Below are 20,008 nucleotides of genomic sequence, written 5' to 3' on the forward strand. Positions count from 1 at the left end.
CAAATCAATCAATGTCTTTTTATAGGAGTATATATCCCATCATGATTGTAAAAAAATATTTTATTATATTTTTATTTTAAAAAAAAATATGATTGATTTGTTATTAATGACGTGATGTAAGTATAACAGTGTAAAATTTCTCCACAAGGAGATATAATTGGAAAATGCTCCACTTAACTCTTTTTTCCAATGAAAAAGTGAAGTGCAGTATTTGTTTGCTTTGACTGTCCTAAAGCTGTAAAGTAGCGGGTTGAAAATTAATATAATTTTTAGGAAAAACTTCAAAAAATAAAATCCTTTAAAAGGGCATTTATAATAAAAAATATTTTAAAAAGTTGGCAATATTTGGAGAGACCTATTTTTTTTTAATTTATGCAAACTGGTAATATAAACTCTCCCCATATTAAATACACTGTACCTTTTAGTCAGAAAACCCCTCATTCTCTCATCATTAACACTATCTGCAGCCTGGGCATTTTAGTCAAATTACCGACCCCCAGTGACCGTGTAAAGATATGCCACAAAATTAAACCCCCCGGAGACCCCGAAAAAAAAAAAACCCTCTCAGTCTCCTCTCCCTCTCTCTCTCTCTCTCTCTCTCTCTCCTCGAATCCGAGCTCGCAATCCGAGGTTCATCGGATTCTCCACCTCCTCCTCCTCCCTTTTTCTCTCTCTCTCTCACCATTCCCGATCAAAGCTTTTTATCGCAGCGCCCCTTCAAATTTTTTTTTTTCATTTTTGCGACCATTTTTTCTGTGTAGTACGATCTCGAACTATAATCTACTTTCTCGACGAAGTAAGTACTCGATTGCTTCGCAATCACTCATGTTAGGGTTCTACTTTCTAATTTTTGTGCATCGGAATCATGTAGATCAGGCTTGTAGATTAATCCTCTGGTTTTCTTTTTTTTTTGGAGCTATTTTTTTCCTTTTTCGTATATATTTTTTTAACATTTTTTCTCGCATTTTTGCGCTAGTTTTTACTCTATTTGTTGAATAAATGTCATATACAAACTTCCCAATGTTAATTGCACAATTACAAGGTGTTATTTTTACGAAAAAAGAAAAATATACGAAGTGTTTTACAAAGTGTTATTGTGTACTTTTTTTTCTTTAAAAAAGGTTTGTTCTGTTACTTTCAGCTTTGGTATTAATTATTTGAACTTGATATTTCTACTCATTCCTGAGAATGTGGCATGCACGATAGTTGAAGCAATATGTTTTGTCAATTTGATTGCATCATTTTATCTTTTTCAGTAAATTTTTCTTCATAAGGTGTCTGGATTAACCGCGAAAATGCGCATTTTGCAGGGTGCATTTGGAGAAGTTATTAGAGGTGTTAGAATCAACATTGAGATGGTATACACGGGGATGGTGATATTTCTTCTCTGATACATTATTCATTTCGCGCACTTTTATATGATCTATAATCTTGTCTTGCTTTATAGGTAAAGGTAGAAGATTGCGAAGAAAGCAGTGAAGCTGCTGCTGCTGCCGTCGCTGTCGCCGTCGCCGTCGCCCCTGCTGATATTATGGATCAAAAACCTCTGCCTGCTCTCGGTTCAGCTTTGCAGCCTATTACTAGACCAGTAGCTTTGCGGCCTATTTCTGGACCAGTCGTTGTAAAAGAGGTTTCATCTTACGTTTGAAGTTCTCAGAAATATAGTTCTTATTCGCAGGAAAAAAAAGATTGATGTGTGATTGACTTGTCTAATTAAAGTGAGGTTGCTAACACAGAAATGTGTTCATTTGTTTATCTTGCTTTCCACTTACTTATCTCGATTTATTGTAGGAGAGTTTCGCGAGCTCATCTTCAGGTCATCTAAGGTCTTATTTTATCAGTATGGGGTTTTTGCCAACTCTTGTTGACAAAGTGATCAAGGAAAATGGTAGGTTATCGTACTCTTTGTAGTTTTAACATTTCAGTGCAGATGATGCAACACAACACAACACATTGTTGAGCATTATCATCTTGCCTGGTGAAACATGAAAAGTTAGTCGTGGTTTTGTCTGCATGCAGGTCAAAATGATGCTGAACTCATATTGGATGCTCTCATGACGCATTCTGTAAGTGACATTTCCAAACATGACGCTTCCCATTGTGCCACTTCAAGAAAGCTTACTAATTGTGACCTATTGGTTAACCTGTTCCAAGTAATATGCAATTGTTGGTTACTTACAACAGTTGCTTTAAGTCCTTGCAAGAACATAAAGAGAAAAGTCATGCTTTATTTATTATGTTTTTTGGTGAGAGGGATTTTATATACCTAAATCTATCTTTCTCTAGGCAGAAAACCTCGTTGATACATGTTTATTTGCACTAGAGGCATTCTACTATCTGACGAACTTGCGTGTTATTTTTTCTTAACTGACATTTTTGCTTTGCAATCAGTTTTACCTTCTTAAAGCTGTCATTTTGAGTCTGTCTAAAATGCAAATAAGACTGCTTTCTCCAAATATTTCAAATTTTTTAGATTTGTATGATCTACTTTCTCTATGCATTTATATTTGTTGTTCCTATTCACCAGTATCTGCATGTTTGTTCTATTTTCCGGAAACTTGCAGCTGCTATAAGCGTTAAGAGTAAGCTGTACTGCATCAGATACATCAGCATGTACCATCTCATGACTTATAGGCTAGTTTCTCTATTATTCTGCAATAATTTTGACATATACTGTCGTTTATTCTTTGAGAAGGCAAGTTTTGGCTTCCATGACTTTGAACAATTTGGAAGTTGCTGGTACGAAGTTACTTAGAAAATTGTTATCTGACTATTTACAGCAAAATACTTTTCCTTTGTGTGCTTTTTGCATAATCCCTTTTCTTTTGTGCGGTGGAAAGTCATGTTGAAATGTTTTTGGGGCTAAACAATTGAGATGAATTTGTAATGTGGTATTTCTTTGGATGGAAAGGCTCTTCAGAAGTCAAGTCCCCGGTCATCAAGTTCTCTCGGAGGCTTTTCTAGTCCTGACATAGAGGAAGATGGTATACATGTTGATTCTCTTCCGAATTGTAAGGAGGAACCTGAGGTGATCCTTTGGCTTTAGTTCATTGTCTTCAGTGCATGTTCTTTTTAGTTAGTTTCTGAATAAGCCAAGAGGCCGTTGCTAATGTGCTTCACAGAAGATGCATTACATTTGTCTCATCTAGTACTGTAGATTTTTCATGAGATGGTTTTTTGGGATTCTACATGTATCGTGTTGCGCCAGCAGAATATCTTTTGACATCTTGTCCATTTGATTTTTTTCTGGATTAAGTTGTTTGGATAATTACGTCGTTTGGCTCTCTATGTGATGATGAGCTATTTCTCATCCATATAATTGAGGTCTCCATAAGATATGTAGAAGGTAGATTCTTCTGACTTTGGTTTTTATGTACAGTAATTAGACATGATTTCTGCAGGAGCACTTTGATACTGCTCGAGATAAGAAGTCCTATTTATTAGAGATGAACTTTTCACAGAAAGAAATTGATTTCGCAATACATCAACTAGGTATGTGATGTCTTGTATTTACTCCCCTGTTAAGTGCCTGATTTTTATTTTTATTTTTATCTTCTTTTTTGGATGTACAGATTTGGATTCATTAACTTCTATTATTTTTATTATATGCAACATGCTTCTATATTTTTTATGTAGATTCGACCTTAACTGGATACTTAAATATAAAAGAAAAAGAAAACATGCATTTTTGAAAAGAAAAGTTTGTGGAGAGTAGAGAGTGTAAAACAATTGGATCCTGCCCGCTCTAGATCTTTGCATAAGTACTTCAATTCCAGCAGAAAGCATAACATAGTGAACAGAGAATAAAATAATGAGATAAAATAAGGAATAATATGAGGGAGAAAATGCCCTGTGGCCAAAAGAACTAAGCTTCCAATATTTCAACCTTGAATCATGATCCTTTTGTATTTATTCAGGTGAAAATGCTTCATTGGCACAACTTGCAGACTACATAGTTACTATTCAAGCAGGAGGTTTTGCAGAGGAGAAGGAAATAATAGGAAAAGACGAGGTTTTCCTCTATACTTTTCTTCATAAAAACTGAGTTCTAGAAAACAAGCATAGAGTATGCGACTGCAGTGAACAAAAGAAGACCAGCCCTATTTTGAATGCCAAATGCTTCCTGTAATCCTGCATTTCTAGCTGGCGCCCACAAACACATGGCCATATAATGCTTTCTCTCCTTGCGATGGTTGTCCCTGATGACGGGATTCATAAATTACTTATACTATAGACATAGTATTGAAATCATAATAACTCCATTTTGCTCCAAATCTAGAAAGTTTGCTGACAATTCAAGAGAATGCATTTGCATTATGTGATCTGAAGTTGTTTCTCTTATTAGATTAATATATATATATATGAGTAAATTGCTCTGTTGATCCCTGAACTTTTCAGAAGTTCCATTTTAGTCCCTAATCTGTAGAAGCCGATGTGTGACAAAGTGAACTGTGACAATTGTTCTAGAAAAGCCCATTGTATTAGCTCACATTAAGTTGAGTGACGGCGAAGCTAATGTGGCTGCCATGTTGTGGGCATCTTCGCATAGTCAATGCAGGTACATCAGCTTATGTGGCAGCTGCGGCAGCATCGTAGTCATTCAATATGATGGGTGATGACAGAAAGGAGTAATTTTGGATGCTTAACTATAAAAGATGGGGAACAAATGAAAGTTTTGAGGAGTCCGGGGACAAACAATTGGATTAATCTTAAGTAATTTCAGGATGATTCTATGGACCCTTTTCTTCACGTTTTGTTGTTTTATTTTTTGTCTTACAGTTTTTTCTGCTTAAACATTTTAACGACCAGTTCTCATTACCCACAGTTTAGACATTCTGGCACTCTGTTGTTTATATTACTAGCAAACTGTTGGCAATGTGTGAGAATCTACTGAAGTCATGGAATATATAGGGCAATTCCGATGAAAAGCTGTTTGGAATGATGGACAAGACACTATGTTTACTTCAAATGGGCTTCACCGAAGAGGAAGTGTCATCAGCTATTGATAATTTTGGTAACTGTGATGACAGTAATGTAGTGAAAATGTACTCTCTTTGTATTCTTCAACTGAAACCAGTTTTGTCTTCTAAGAAAGTTTCACACTAGTGGAACTTATTTATGTATTGAATAGCTTATAATAAAGTTTTGTGCCAAATTTGCATTTCATATGTGGTTTTAAACATGATATATATAAATTCACATTATTGCTATATTAACTTAAGAATAGTATGTAAGCTTTTTACAATATTTACAAATTTCCCTAACTTTGTTCTTATTTTCTATGGTTAAGAATTTCCTAAAACATAAAAATAAAGGTATATTTGTTCTTTAATAAAGGAAATTAGCACACACTAGGGACTTCTATCAAAAGAAACTTGCAATAGAGCTTTAAAAAAAATAGAAGAGGTTTTTTGAGAAAAAAGTCACAAAAAGGCTAGAATATGCCTATTAATTTGAGACTAGCTGCTTTTATCTTGTTTGACATCTAATTAACTAATTATCATGATATCATCAGGTCCTGAAGTTTCAGTTTTGGAGCTTGCTGATTCTATCTTTGCAAGTCGAATGGCTCATAATAAAGAACAGGTACCGAACCTTATCACTTTGCTAATTCGTTCAAATAGTCAATGTTATTAAATAATGTTTAACTCTCATATTTTTAGATCCGAGTTTATACATTATGGAGTTATTATTCAAGACACTTGGACTTAGCTATCTCTTGTGAGACTTGATGCACTTTGAGTTTCCGAACTCTCCCCCTTGTCAAAATAGCTGCAGCGAGGCATGCATTATCTTTTTTATTTCTGTATTATGAGCATAGTCTCTGGTTTCATCATTACAATGCTGAAGTAAAAGGGTGCTTGTTGCCACTGCTGTTGCTGTTTGATCAAATTAGTTGCAACTTCACATTTAAATTGAAGAGGAAAATTTTAATGATTCATGAGAGTATTTTTTTGCATTGTTAAGTACAGCTAATATAAAAGAATTTATGCAGTAAACAATATTTATCACATGCAGAGATTTGTTAAATTTCTGTTACATCATGTATAATGTGATGTATAACCCCACATGCATATACCCTAAAACGGTACAGCTTTATTTTTGTTTTCATTATTCATATTGATTAGGACTGCAAGCATAAGATGAAAGATTGTCTAATCTGACTGAGAAATCAGCTATTCCCTTCTATGTAACTAAATGTGTTTTTGACCACAGAATCTTCATTCTCTGTATATATACAGGATGTAGGGTATGGAACAAGTAGCATCAAAAGAGAATGTGATTATATGGATAATGGAACTACGGATTATCCAGGGCACTATACATCAAGTTGGGATGCCAATTTTGATGATTATGAAGACAAGGCAAGAATAAAGAAAGCTAAACACGTCATGGTTGATGACAAAACAGCTTCCTCCAGTATTAATAGGCCACAATCAAACTGGGACAAGCCAAACCCATATGGCATCAAAGAGGAAACACCCGGATTTATCTCCACATACCCCCGGCGACATGCTCAGGGACTCGCGCCCAATGTACCCTACTTCTTCTATGGAAACGCCGTCGATATCTCAAAGGACACATGGCGAAAGCTCTCACAGTTTCTGTATGGCACTGAGCCAGAGTTCGTAAATACTCAGTTCTTCTCAGCTTTGATTAGAAAAGAAGGGTATATTCACAACCTTCCCACAGAGAGAAGATGCCATATACTCCCAAAGCCACCTATGACCATTGAAGATGCAATTCCACATACGAAAAAGTGGTGGCCTTCGTGGGACACCAGGAAACAGCTGAGCTGTATTAATTCTGAGACTGATGGGGTAGGTCTGATTTGTGAACAGCTTGGGAAGATGGTGATGGACTCGCATGGAATGCTTTCGAGGGAACAACAAGCAAATGTTCTTCACCAATGCAAGACTCTTAACCTAATTTGGGTGGGCGAAGACAAGTTAAGCCCTATCGAGCCACATCAACTCGAACGCATCTTGGGTTACCCGCTGAACCACACTCGGCTTTGGGGTTTGGAAGCAGTTGATAGGCTTAAAGCACTCAAATACTGCTTTCAAATAGATACAGTAGGCTATCTTTTGTCAGTATTAAAGGGCATCTTTCCTGACGGAATCAGGGTTTTGTCGGTCTATAGCGGAATCGGGGGTATAGAAATCGCCCTTCATAAGCTCGGAATTTTTGTCAAGTGCTTGGTTTCTGTCGAATCATCCGAAGTCAACCGGAAAATCTTGAGGCGGTGGTGGAATAACACGGAACAACCTGGTGAGTTGAGGCAGGTAGCAGGTATCGGGAAGTTGACTATTCAGAGGCTCGAGGATTTTATCAGAGAATTCGGCGGTTTCGACATTGTTGTGGGAGGGAATCCAGGAACTAGTGTTTCGCAATCGCCTAGCGGGCATTCCACTTTAAATACCGCAATGGGAATGGACTCGAACCTTTTCTTTGAATTCGTCCGCGTTCTTCAGAGAGTGAGAAGCATAATGGGCAGTAGAAATAATTGATAGAGAACCTTCGGAACGTAGGCCATTCTTCCAATGGAGGAAGAAATTGTATATTGAATTCAAATGCATATTTTACTTGAGCATTACATCTCTGTAATATTTGTCGTCAGATTTTCGAGTACTATTTGTTCTTTTAACCATTTAGATGCGCGTATCGACGAAACATCGGTTACCTTCAGACAACTTCCTTGGTGGCTTTGGTAAATGATGAAATTGATGTTCTTAGAAATAAAAAAATATGTATGCAATCAAATTTCTCAGACTCGCATGCTCTGTGATGGGCCTCAGAAACTTCCATGTGCTTGGTGAAGCTTTGTGTCTGATAAATCCAGAGAAAGAATAAGTTCAAAACAAAATTAATAGATAAAAATGTCGCCCTGCCGATAAAATAAATATAAAAGAATATATATATATATATAGAATTGAGCTAGAATATTTTTATAAGTATTACCCCATTGGTGTTTTTAGATTTTTAGTCCTTGGATCTACTCCTTGATTACTAATAGCCTTTCGATCAAACATTATTCCACCTACCCCCACCTACCACCGTCATCCCAACCTTATATTTCTCCATCTAAGGGTTAAAAATTCATAAACACCAACTTTTTGGTGCTTTTGAGAGTATTCTAGTTCAATTCTATATATAGAGAGAGAGAGAGAGAGAGAGAGCAGGGCTGCTGTGCTTTCAAGAGCACGGAAGCCTCCGTGCTCCTGAGCCATTTTCGATGATGGAATTTTCGAATCGACAATCGGCTCCGTTGGACTTGATCTAGGGTATTAGAAGTTTCTAGAAAATAAATTTTTTGATTTTTTGATATCATTTATCTAGTGATCGAAATGATTCAAAATCAATAATTTTTAATGGTTGATATCTGCCGTTTTCAAGTTTAACGGTGTAGAAGTATTCAAATCAGATGAAATTTTGATACAAAATTCTTTATACTATCTACAACAAGATCAATATTTCTGATCGAAAATCTTAGTACTATATCATCACTTTTTATAGGATTTTTATTTTCAGCCGTTAAAAATTATTAATTTTGAATCATTTCGATTGCTAAGTAAATAATATCGACAAATCATAAAAATTATTTTCTAAAAACTTCAAATATGCTAAATCAAATCTAACGGATCCGATCGTCGATTCAAAAATTTCATAATCGAAAATGGGTCAGCACGGCAGTCCTGCTATATATATAGTATATATCTATATTATATAAATATATATATATATTTAATATTATATATATATAATATATATATATGCATGTTAGATTAAAGGAACATTAAGAGTTTTGGATAAAAAAGATTGAAGACATTTGACGCAACATGCATTTTTCGCTACAAATTAAGATCCTGATAATATAACACATTAACATACGAACCATCGAACAAACTCCAATAGTGGGATTCGTCACGACAAAATGGATATCCTTATACAACAATGCTTATAATCACATATAGCACTTGTGTTTTCCGGAAAAAAAAAAAAAAAAAAAGAAAGAAAAAAAAAAGAAAAAAAAGAAAAAAGAAGAGCCCGATTTCTACAACAGAACGCATTCAAAAACCCTCTCTACTGAAATTAGGTATAAACAAAACAGATCAACATGGCAAGCAAATTCAATTTTTCGCCAGATACTAAAATAACATTCGGCCCCAGCGAACTCCTTGCTAGCACCAAGATAGATAAGCCCCAACGTCCCCTAACCTCCCAAGTTGATCATAAAGCTCCCGGTGCAATTTGTCCATTGAATCTCGCGAATGTGGAGTTAAAATGTCCACCAGCCGCCGCTCGCACTCTCCGCACGAATAAATATTCCACATCAATTACATCCAAAGAATAATGTTCATATGAAATCGGCACTTCCACATTTACCTACACAATCCCAAAAATGACTACATCATTTGATATAACAAGAAATGCACCTAGAGATGAAGAATTGTTTAACCTATCCCTCTGTACGAGCAAGTTCAGTTCCGACGCCATCAATTGAAGTCCAAGTCCGACCTTATTTTCACTTTGCCAGAGAATGGCTTCTCAGGCTAGATCACCGAAGAATTAATTCGTTCGTATCAGAATCTAAAGTTGGTAAGCCAAAGCGCTCGCGTAGAGAATACCGAGGAACATGACGAAAACTGGATTCGTATCTCAACTCTAAATATTAAGAATATCTAATTAAGGATAAGAGAGAAGGCAGAGATTTTGAAAATAAATCAACAAAGCATAGCACAAGGGCAGTTAAATTACACAACAAAAAATAGTTCTACAATATGAATTATGTTGAGAAGAAACTAAGAAAATTGCAAACTTCCTTAAATGCATCAGGTCGAAAGTTTTTAGAGAGTTTATTCTAAAACCTCCTGCTCCACAGAAGCTCCTAACATGTTCTTCTTCACTCTCCTTCATGCATTTGAATGCTCGAAGAGAATACATATATGAAGTACCCACTACATAAAACATTCATAGGTAAGGTAAAAGCACTGCCTACCTGTTTGATGAGTCCCATCCCAGTTTTGATCAAAATGGTACCCAATCCAGCGTGCCATAGTCCGATATAGCATAGCAGCAGCGAAGAAATGTGGCGCTAAAATGAGTTCAATAGTTATTCGCCTTGTCTGAGCTTTCTTTAAGTTGCCCAAAACAACGTCTTCAAGGTCCAACTTCCGGAATTGATCGTAGAACCTGGCCTAGGTAATGTGTAAATCATAAATTTGAGATAGCATAGCTTTTTCTGTAATATTAACAAGAGAACTAGAGAAGCATTTACTTTTCATTTCGGCTATATCTTCCCATCAAGGCTTACAGGCTGCTCCATAGCAAACAGTGCATATTATGAAGTATATGGCTGTGAACTATATCTTCGAATAATCCATAATGGCCGAAATACCTGTAACAAAAAAATGATGTTCGCGAACTCACCAAACTGGGTGGCACCAGACAAGATGCAATCTAGCAAAAATTGCACACAACTGGTACAAGTATTTTTTACTTTACCAAAGGGGGGTGTCATATGTAAAAGTACTAAAACATACCTTCTCGTATATCTAAGTAAGAAACAACAGATAACGAGGAATTTGGGTGAACGGTGATTTTTTTAATCCCCCCCCACCCACCCCCCCATCTTAGGCGCGGATATCTTGGCATTAGCTAAGTGCATGGGTGGAAATCGATTCTATGCAAAATTTAATAACCCCGCTGATTACCTCCTCGTGCGTCAATCCCACATTTCAGAGAAATCACCTGCACACAAAGTAGGTATATAAAAAAGGGGCAACGGAAAAGATGAGAAAATATACATGGCCACAACGCCACCCTTGAGAAGGAGCAAACAGTACTTGCACATGCGTATGTAGGTTCGGACTCCACAGAGGCTCGAAAACCAAATTAGAAGAAACCTCAACACAGTGATATTTTCAATTAAGTCCTTTCCCAGAAGATGATCGATTCTGCAAACATCATTTAAACAGTACATGTTTAGCACAGACTAAAAAATACTGCAATCCGAAGTATCCACAATGAAAAAAAAAAGAAACTATTAATGATTTTCCAACTCTCTTCCTAATCAGACACAAACAACATTTTCTAATTGCCAGGTCAGATATGGAAATGGAGCCTATATATTTGGTTTTCTTGAAACTTTCGAGAGCAGAGTCCTGTGTCAGCCGATACGAAAATACTCATCAAAGCCAAATGGCTCTCAATTATAACCCTATTCCAGCCTCGTTTGTTTGGCTCTATCAGCCGAGTGACAATGCAACATCAAGAAGTGCTTCACTGGGGAACTGCAAGTAAAATATTCTGTTTGCTGCATGATCACCCTGCACAACATAAATTCTAGGTTAGATACTACCGACGACAATATTATAGCAGCCAAGAACTCTTCTGTGAAGGAATTTCGCACATTGATAAAATTTGAACGAACGTCAGTTTCTGGAACTAAGTTTCTCAACTCACCTCTATCTTTTCCATTCTTGCAGCTAAGCTTCACCATCTCATTCTGCATTGTCATATTCCCCCATCAACGTGATAGCTTCTTCTAAGAAATAGCATACTAACTTGTCCCCAACAATTTTCACTGTCAGAAATTATGTTTCAATTAACACATATTTTCTCTGATTGGCATAATGTTTACGAAAACCAACAAATTAAAAGCACAAAAAAGTCAGAGCCGATTACCAAATGCTGACGAGGCCTTCATTAATACATACAATTATCACAAGAAACTATGAATTTGTCAGAAACTTCGTTACAAAATACCGCTAGTGGCCATGTGTTAGCATAAGCGTAAGAGTAAGCTTTATACATGGATGGAAACTGCGAGAAAGGAACGAACTATACTGGTGATCAACCCGACAAGTTCAAAGTGCCAGCTATCATGGATCTTAGGTCCTCATCTGTTAGATGCTTTCTAGAATATCCAAATATACCGACATTCTGCAAAACAGGAACGAGAAAAAGTGACATATAAAGCTACATACATCATGACAAGGTGACAAAATTAATACCTCAGGAAAAAACCCGCTGTAGTACAGAGCAAATAATGCCGGAAAGACCTTGTTCCGCGCGAGTTCGCCAGTAGCCCCGACAACAGCGATGGCAAAAGAGATGTTGCATCGCTAGCCTGATTTGACCAATAACCGACCGTGTCTCTAGCAAAGATGAGGGTCCGTCAGAAGCGCTTAATCCACGCACATCGTCCGAGGCTTTCGCGTTGCTTGGAACTATGTGGTGTAGTTTCACTTTCACGACTGCTGAATCTGCAAATATAGCAACATACATGCGCAAAAAAAGACTCATTTAGCTCTATGAGAAACATGAATAATTTAGCAGCCGCTTCGACAGAAAAAACATTTCGAACCAAACCAAGCTATACATTAGCAGATAGATAGGTCAGATTAATTAACTGAAGGCGACAAACATACATCATATAAAGATGAATAACAACAAGAAGAGAATGCCGTAGTCATATGCACGGATCTTCCATACCACAGCATTGCATGATCGCTTCCGTCCTTCTTCTTCTCTCTCTCTCTCTTCTCCAAATCTTAGTGTTTGTTTTCTGACAGAAATAGAATGTATAAGCAGCAATGCAGTTTTCAAGAAAGAGGGAATCTGACTTCACCTTGAACTTGATAGCTTCCAGGGATTGCCATCCCGTGCCTTCTTACGCTTTTCGATGTCTCAGCTTTCTCATATCCAACGCTTCAGTCCTCCGACAAACTTGGGCCGTAAAATCGGTAGCAGATCCACTGATAACATTTACTGCTTGCAGACCTAACATATATTCAGGAGTATAAGTGCCCAGATATATTGATGAACACTCGTAGAATCGCAAACCACGGCGACCGTAGAGATAAATCATTCATCATTCTCGGCGACGAAGGGGGAATTCACTTTTGAATCGTTGCATTCAAGTATAACCCTTGCTAACAAATTGCTTAGGAGTTAGATAAGAAGACGCGTTTGTGTATATATATATATAATATATCATATAGTAATATATTATATAATATATTATATTATAAGGGTATGTAAGCAAGGGAAGCTGATCGCGAAGAACGAAGAAGCGATTTCAGAGAAAAGAGAAGCGCGCGCACCGAGGTGGCGGGAAGAGGAGGAAAGCGCGGAAACGGCGATCGCGGCCGGGACGCGGCGTCCCACTGTACGGTGACATCGCGTTCGCGGGAATTTGGAGTCGGATCGGTCGGAGACGACGCCTTGATTCGCAGATATTTTTCTGATGGAGCGACGGGTGAAAATTTTGTCTCGTTAGTCCCCGTGCTTTAGCAAACTTTCTCCTGCGTCCCGAGACCTGTTACTAAAACACTTTTTTTTTTTTTTTTGAGGAATTTAACGACTAGAGTGCAAAATTAAGGGACTAAAGTGTAAATACTTGTTACTCTCGCTTTGTTATGTGAAAATTACTCTTATATAGGAGTCCGGCTGGGATACTATCAATAGCACGCTATTAAATTTTCTGTCGCTAGATTTACCTCCTTTATCATTTTCATCCGTTCAATTGTACTATTCAACCAACCACCCACTCAACTGTTGGGAGCCAATATCATTCTAACCGGCTATCTTTTAATTCAAGGACAGAAAATTTAATAGCACCAAATCATTAGTGCTATTAATAAAATTCCAGCCTAGTTCCTAATATAGAGTTACAATGTTGGATGAGATCTTTTGGTATTGAGAAAGAAAACGTACACAAACATATTTATCTGTTTTCGGATAAAACCAAAAAAATTACATTTTAATCACACGTGCTTGATATTCTGTCCACTAACAGAAATAAACAAATATTTTTCTACACACTCTGGATACAGGCCCAAGCAAAGTCTTAAAACAAAAGTAGATTCTTATATCTACCCATAATAACTCCCCATTTTCTCAAAATTTTTTTTAAGAAAAACACTCACCAATTCTTATGTTTATTACCTCGGGTAAGAAATTTGTTATATATTATGAATTCGACAAAACCGTAGCTCACTAAATCGAAACCCAATCAAAGAGAAATTCATAGAAACAAGCCTTACTTATTATTGAAATGTAACTCTCAGAGAACCCCCAAGTCACATACATAATACCTATTTAATTAACAGCCACAGTGGGAGTATAATGTACATAGTGAACACCTAGCTATTAAGCTGACCCCAAATGAAAGTGTCCAACGCGTAAAATTACAACACATCCTTTGAAGGATCTCAGGAAACAACTTAGTCAAATCAGTTTGGCTCTAAATCCCGCGGTCGAGCAAGCCATAGAGAACTCAAGGCGCGAAGCCTTGAGAAGTAATCGTGTATTGCGAGGAGAGCGCGCGCGGATTGGCGGATCGTCAGTATTCGCTGCATTTGTTGCAAGGTCTGCTGCCGCAGGTTATCAGCCTGGGAAAATTGGACAAAAGGGAAGGCAAAAATTTTTTATAACACTCAACAAGCTGTCAAGAAGGTAAAGAACTGAGAAAGCTATATGTTATTTTAGATCTGGGAAATGAGAAATTTATAGTTTTAAATGCACTTAGAAGTAACTTCCAATCAGAAAATGAATTGCATTAAAGTGCTATTGAAGTATAGCAGTTGGAAGCACTAGCAGCTTTTTCACTAAAGCCTTCCGACGAGCTTTTCCGCAGCAGCAGAAGCAGACGCTTCAAACTACAGGTTCTGATTTGGGACATAAAAGCTCATTTCAGTTTGTACCAAAGTAAAAGCTCCAAATATTTTGTTTGCCAAATGGACAGTGCTACTTATTTGAGTATTCTAGACTTGCAATAAACAATTTACCTGGCGAAGGAAATTCTCAAGGGTTCCGAGTTTGCCCATGGCCATGGCCATCTGGCCCATGTAGTTCGCCACATTACCCGAGGATCCCGATGGGCCGAGAGATCCGGCCAACGTTTCTGCCAGTGATTGTTGCAATGCTTCCATTCCTTGTGAAAGAGCATCCTCTGCTTGCTGAGAGGATTGTTGAAGACTGCAAAGCCCCACTACTTGCTGCTCTGTGAGAGGCTCCAGTTGAGTCACAAGTAACTGTGATATAGGCGCACGATGAGCAAAGTTTAACGAAAAAAAAGGACTGCAATGGAAACAATTGACCTAAGTATATTAGTATATCTGATTAAACTGCACTCATATTTTATGTTACAAATTTATGTTTCTCACATTTCGATGTTAACAATTTCGACCTAAAATTTGTTGCAGTAAGTCCCTTCACTAGTATGCCATTAGAAAAAAGATGGCACCTTAGCATCATCTTTCGAGTTTGCTGACATGGCAGAGTGTTGAGGACATAACTGAAATAGGGATCAAAATGCAGAGAAGAAAACTGTAATGAACTATTGATTGCTATACAAGTATCCTAAACCATTCAACTAAAAATTTATATTTCTCCCCATTAAAACTTCGGAAGCATGAGAAGGCTACAGTTCTTTTACCTTGAGAAGCTCAGATGAACGGAAACCACCGAGCCAGAGGAAACACCTCTCTGCTGGAGTCTTCCACATGCCCGATAACATGTGAAACACATCTGCCTTAGCGGCAATTCCTTTGAGCCTGAAGATCTCATCGTAGTGAGCCATGACACCTTCAACCATAGCACGGAGGTCAGTATCACTTGCATGAGCATTCACTGCTGTCCTCAACTCATTTATCTGCCTATTATGATCTTCCAACCACCGACCATATTCAGTGTTAAAAACCAAAGCCCCTAAAATGGAAATATTCACATTAGTTGGCATAACTTCTGCAGTAATAAAAAGTGTAAAGAGTTCAAAAAATGGGGAAAGAATAAAATGGAAATTTTTGTGAAGTACCATTCCCGCTCGTCGAATGAGAGTGATCTCCAGAACTAGAAATAAAGATGCCCTGCAAAAGAAATTGCCAGGTAAATTATCCTAGAATACTTTCCTCTTACTTTTTTTTTAAAAACAAAGAAAGTCATAGAACTGAAATTTGTCAAAGAACAGCCAAGTGGTATGTCATCCGCGTGAATAGAATCAAGCAACCAAAGCATACCTGCTGGCGAGCTCGTTGGAGTTCCTGCTCTAGTTGGTTAAGTTTAAGCCTGCTATTCTCTAGTTGTTGAACATAAGCCTTTAATATAATAAAAACTATTAGTATGATAGTTGAAAGCATATAAACAGGACATTGTAGCAAGAAATGGCCAGAAAAATAACCCTTTCTCATATTGAAAAAGAATCTATACGTTTCCGCTAATAATTTGCAAGACAAAGTTCACTTCCAGGAGAAGAGAAAATTTAAGTTATGATGCAAAAGGAAGATTTCACCAAAGTTATTTTTTAGATACCTTTTTTCTCAAACGACTTTTCCTTGCAGCTTCACGGTTTTGAGCAAGTCGACGAAGTGTCTGCTACATAACAAATTATAGACATCAGATATTCTACCTTTGGCTAATCAAATAAAGCTTGCATATAAAGATAGTAGAGGTATTACTTTTTGGTCCGATTTGTCCTTTGACCTGTCACTAGAATCTGAAGGCACAAGAGCAGCAGTTTGTCCTTGCTCGAACTGCAAATAATAAACATTTATGGCAAATGCTTCTAGCAGTTGATCACACTACATGTGACGTAGCACTGATCAAAACTGAAGAACTAGGAAAGACAAATCAACAATATCAAATGCATCCAGTAACAGCGCAAGCAATTACTTCTTAACTTTGTTTCTTTTAGTTTAGTGAGAGGTATATGAAGAAAACACCGTTTCAAAGAAGAAATAGAAAATGCAAGGTTTAAACAGTAAAGGAGCCACAACTGAAAATGGAATGCAACAGAAGTCAAAGAAAAAATGAGCTCAGCTTACAAAAAATCAGCAGACATACAGCTCAAACACCTGTATCTCCATATTGAATGACTGAAAAAGCCAAGCAGTAATTCACTAGCTGTGGCAATAACGGATAGCACCAATAAGTGTGGCCAAGCTGCTAAGATTTAATCTACAGTTTCTTTATCCCAATGATTTAGAAAACACAATAGGTTCCCTCAGAAGTTTATCGTGTGCATCCACCTAAGAAAAACCCACTAAGTTGCTCTCAACCCCAAAGGCTTAAAACTTCACATCAGTTGCACACTTGCTATTTCACAATTTTGAAAGACTGACGAAAGGCATAAGTGCATAAAAGTAGATTCATAAACTCCACTCCATAAATTATCTGAACTTCACCTGTTACCCTCTTGAAACAACCTTCCCACCTTACACAATTGGATTAACATATACCAACCAAAAACCCAATCTCAACCTTTTGATGGATCTGTTAGCAAAGTCATTGTGACTTTAGCCTGTTAAATGAAATGTTACAGGGAGGATCACTGTTCTGAAATCCCCTCAACAATGTCTATTTGCAGAAAAAGCAAAAAATCCAAATTGAAGCTTCTGGTTTTAACTCTCAAAATGAATTGAGCTTCTCACTATGATAGAAGCTCTTGATTTATGTTTGCCAAATGCTCTACTCAAGATGGCTGCAGCTAAAAGCAGAAGTAGGCACGTAATTTGAAACTACAAACAAATAACATCATCAACAAAAGCAAGTATGTTAAAATAGAGGAAAAAAAAAATGAGAGAAGTGAGAAAAGAGGATTACCATCCGATTCCTTTCATCGGTGTCAACATCAGTAGAGGTGTCAGTCCTAGGGCTTGCATCAGCCATTGCGGACTCCCCCCAGTTCTCAAAGTGACCGCTAGAGATTGACACAAGTTTAGGATGCGATCCCTTGTCGCGAGGTAAAGTTGCAAAATCAACTCCAAGCGATGGCGTATTACCAGTCGAAGTGACAGCCTGCTAGTGAACAGAAGAATGAGGGATGTCAATCTAGCGTCCATAAATAAACACTGCATATTAACAGATTTCAGTGCTCACTTTGGTCAAAGAAGCAAACTGAGCGAGATCAAAAGTAACAGTTTGTCCAGTTGAGTTTATATTAACTGCAGAACCTATAAACAAAAAGTTTAGTATTAGACAGAAGAATGAGTACAACAAAATAAAGAGAAGACCATATTATCTGTCAACATATCTTACAAAAACTACAATCTAAAAAATTAATAAACATAAAAAGCGGCTTATATACAATACAATTTACATACATCTGCCTAGTTCACCAGCATCATCTGATCGAAACCCTGTTGACTGAAGAATCGTCCCAAATTCAGAAATGCTAGCAGGATGATTTTTATTTCCCTCTGTGCCACTAAGAAGAGTAATGATAAGTATTAGTAATATAATATCATTAACCACTATCAAGCAGAAAACAGAGAGAAGCAAAAAAACATTTATTACATACAAAAATAAATCAACTAAAGATTTCATCTTAGGCACTCTTTAAATGCTAGGTAATCAACTCTATATCACAGTAAATGGATGTCCTACTTTATTATATGAGTACAAAGCTCAACTCTAGCAGTAGAAGTACCAGAGTTTTTAGCTCATGATGATCTACATGGATTCCAAACTGTACACGTCAGAAAAATTGAACTACTTGAAATTACCGATAGAACTTAAATCCAGCAGCTAAAAAGACAACTAAAATCAGATAAAAGAATCAGTATCATAAAATCAAATAGGGAGAGCATCGGAAGATGATCCACATACGCTGTTTGCGCCCCCGGCAGTGTCGAAGAGAAGCTCGGCATCCCGCCTACGACTCCCTTACCATCTTCTACACCAATCCCACCCCTCCTACTCCCCATCCGAAACCATCATCATCACCACCACCACCGGTACCACTTCTTATCACACCCAAGAAAAAAACCACTCCAAATCGCAATCCGAACACCAAAAAACACCAAACCCTAAAGCCCAATCAAATCCAAAGCCGCCTCAACAGCTCCAGAGGAAGCCTCCGGAACCTCAAACTGGGGAAAGCGATGGGATACAGTACAAACCACAACAAGCCAAGCAAAGAGTCGCGATCTCCACCAGAGACTAAGCAAAAGGAGAAGGATACGAGCTACATGCGGAAGGGAAGCGACGAGGGAGGAGACGAAGGGGGGAGGAGAAGGAGCGATCCTGGTGGTGCGCTTAGGACGAAGAAGAAGGGGTGGAATCGAGCTCCGAGAAACCCTAGATTTTGGGGGAGGAGTGGGGGAGGTGTCGGAGATTGGAGGGATTTGGGGGCGGGGGAAAGTCGTTGGCGAGGAGGAAGAGAGCGGTGCTATCACCACCAGTTTCTCTCTCCACTCTCTTTCCCTCTTTTGACCATTCTCTCTCTCTCTCTCTCTCTATCCTCCACACTCTCTCTCTCTCTATGCAAGGAAATATTATTGCGTAGACTTTGTGCACCAAATCATTTCGTGAACCGCTCTATTGTTTAACAACACTAATCATTATTCTGTTTATTTCTTATAATTTAACACCCAAATATCCTTCAAATTGATAAAAATATACTAAAAATTATTTTTTAATATATAGACAGTATAGTTCGGGTGATTCTAAATTTTCTCTTTTTTTTTTAACAAAGTTTGTATATATAGGTGAAAGGGANCGATTGTATTCATAAAAGTATAGTAGCCGGACTATATATATATATATATATATATATATATATATATATATATATATATAAAGAGAAAGAGTTAGGCTGATATACTATCAGTAGCACGGAGTCTTCCGTGCTGCCAAGTTATTTTCAACGATGCGGCTTCCAAATCGATGACCGGCTTCGTTAGACTTGATTTACACTATTGAAAGTATTTGAAAATTAAATTTCATAATTTTTCAGCATCATTTATCTATAAAATGAGCAGTCTAAAAATGAACGGCTAAAAATACAATTCTCATAAAAAATGGTGATAAAATACTTGAATTTAAGATCAGAGGTGCCGATCTCCCTCTAAATAGTGAAAAAAAATTTCTATAAAAATTTCATCAGATTTGGATTATTTTACACCGTTAAATTCACAAACGCATCACATCTACTATTAAAATTATCAATTCTGAGACCTTTTGATCACTAGCCAAATAATATCAAAAAATTATGAAATTTAAT

The 20,008-nt window shown here is 37.3% G+C and overlaps 2 protein-coding genes and 1 pseudogene across 10 annotated transcripts; 1 reads left to right on the forward strand and 2 right to left on the reverse strand.

Annotated features, from left to right (window-relative positions):
* Positions 552-7,764, forward strand: LOC109724142 (probable inactive DNA (cytosine-5)-methyltransferase DRM3). 4 transcript variants are annotated; one of them, XM_020252851.1, is made up of 11 exons: positions 552-796; positions 1,311-1,373; positions 1,448-1,630; positions 1,792-1,888; positions 2,020-2,066; positions 2,912-3,028; positions 3,402-3,492; positions 3,918-4,012; positions 4,912-5,014; positions 5,516-5,586; positions 6,243-7,764. In XM_020252851.1, the coding sequence occupies exons 2-11, from the start codon at positions 1,356-1,358 to the stop codon at positions 7,509-7,511; spliced, it is 2,091 nt and encodes a 696-aa protein (XP_020108440.1). In that variant the 5' UTR covers positions 552-796; positions 1,311-1,355; the 3' UTR covers positions 7,512-7,764. The 4 variants fall into 4 exon arrangements, with proteins under 4 accessions (XP_020108440.1, XP_020108442.1, XP_020108443.1 ...); XM_020252853.1 differs by having other exon boundaries at positions 1,311-1,358; XM_020252854.1 differs by having other exon boundaries at positions 554-630; positions 1,311-1,358.
* LOC109723804 lies at positions 9,232-12,665 on the reverse strand (annotated as a pseudogene).
* On the reverse strand, positions 14,032-19,225 carry LOC109724133 (transcription factor TGA2.2-like). Of its 6 annotated transcripts, none has more exons than XM_020252835.1 (12): positions 18,613-19,222; positions 18,108-18,211; positions 17,884-17,957; positions 17,608-17,802; positions 16,464-16,538; positions 16,318-16,380; positions 16,026-16,103; positions 15,824-15,875; positions 15,446-15,717; positions 15,254-15,304; positions 14,796-15,041; positions 14,032-14,399 (listed from the first exon to the last, which is right to left on the reverse strand). In XM_020252835.1, the coding sequence occupies exons 1-12, from the start codon at positions 18,708-18,710 to the stop codon at positions 14,241-14,243; spliced, it is 1,467 nt and encodes a 488-aa protein (XP_020108424.1). In that variant the 5' UTR covers positions 18,711-19,222; the 3' UTR covers positions 14,032-14,240. The 6 variants fall into 6 exon arrangements, with proteins under 6 accessions (XP_020108424.1, XP_020108422.1, XP_020108423.1 ...); XM_020252833.1 differs by having other exon boundaries at positions 17,608-17,805; XM_020252834.1 differs by having other exon boundaries at positions 16,318-16,377; positions 17,608-17,805; positions 18,613-19,221.

This window comes from Ananas comosus, linkage group 18, assembly GCF_001540865.1.
Source record: "Ananas comosus cultivar F153 linkage group 18, ASM154086v1, whole genome shotgun sequence".
Taxonomy (NCBI): Eukaryota; Viridiplantae; Streptophyta; class Magnoliopsida; order Poales; family Bromeliaceae; genus Ananas; species Ananas comosus.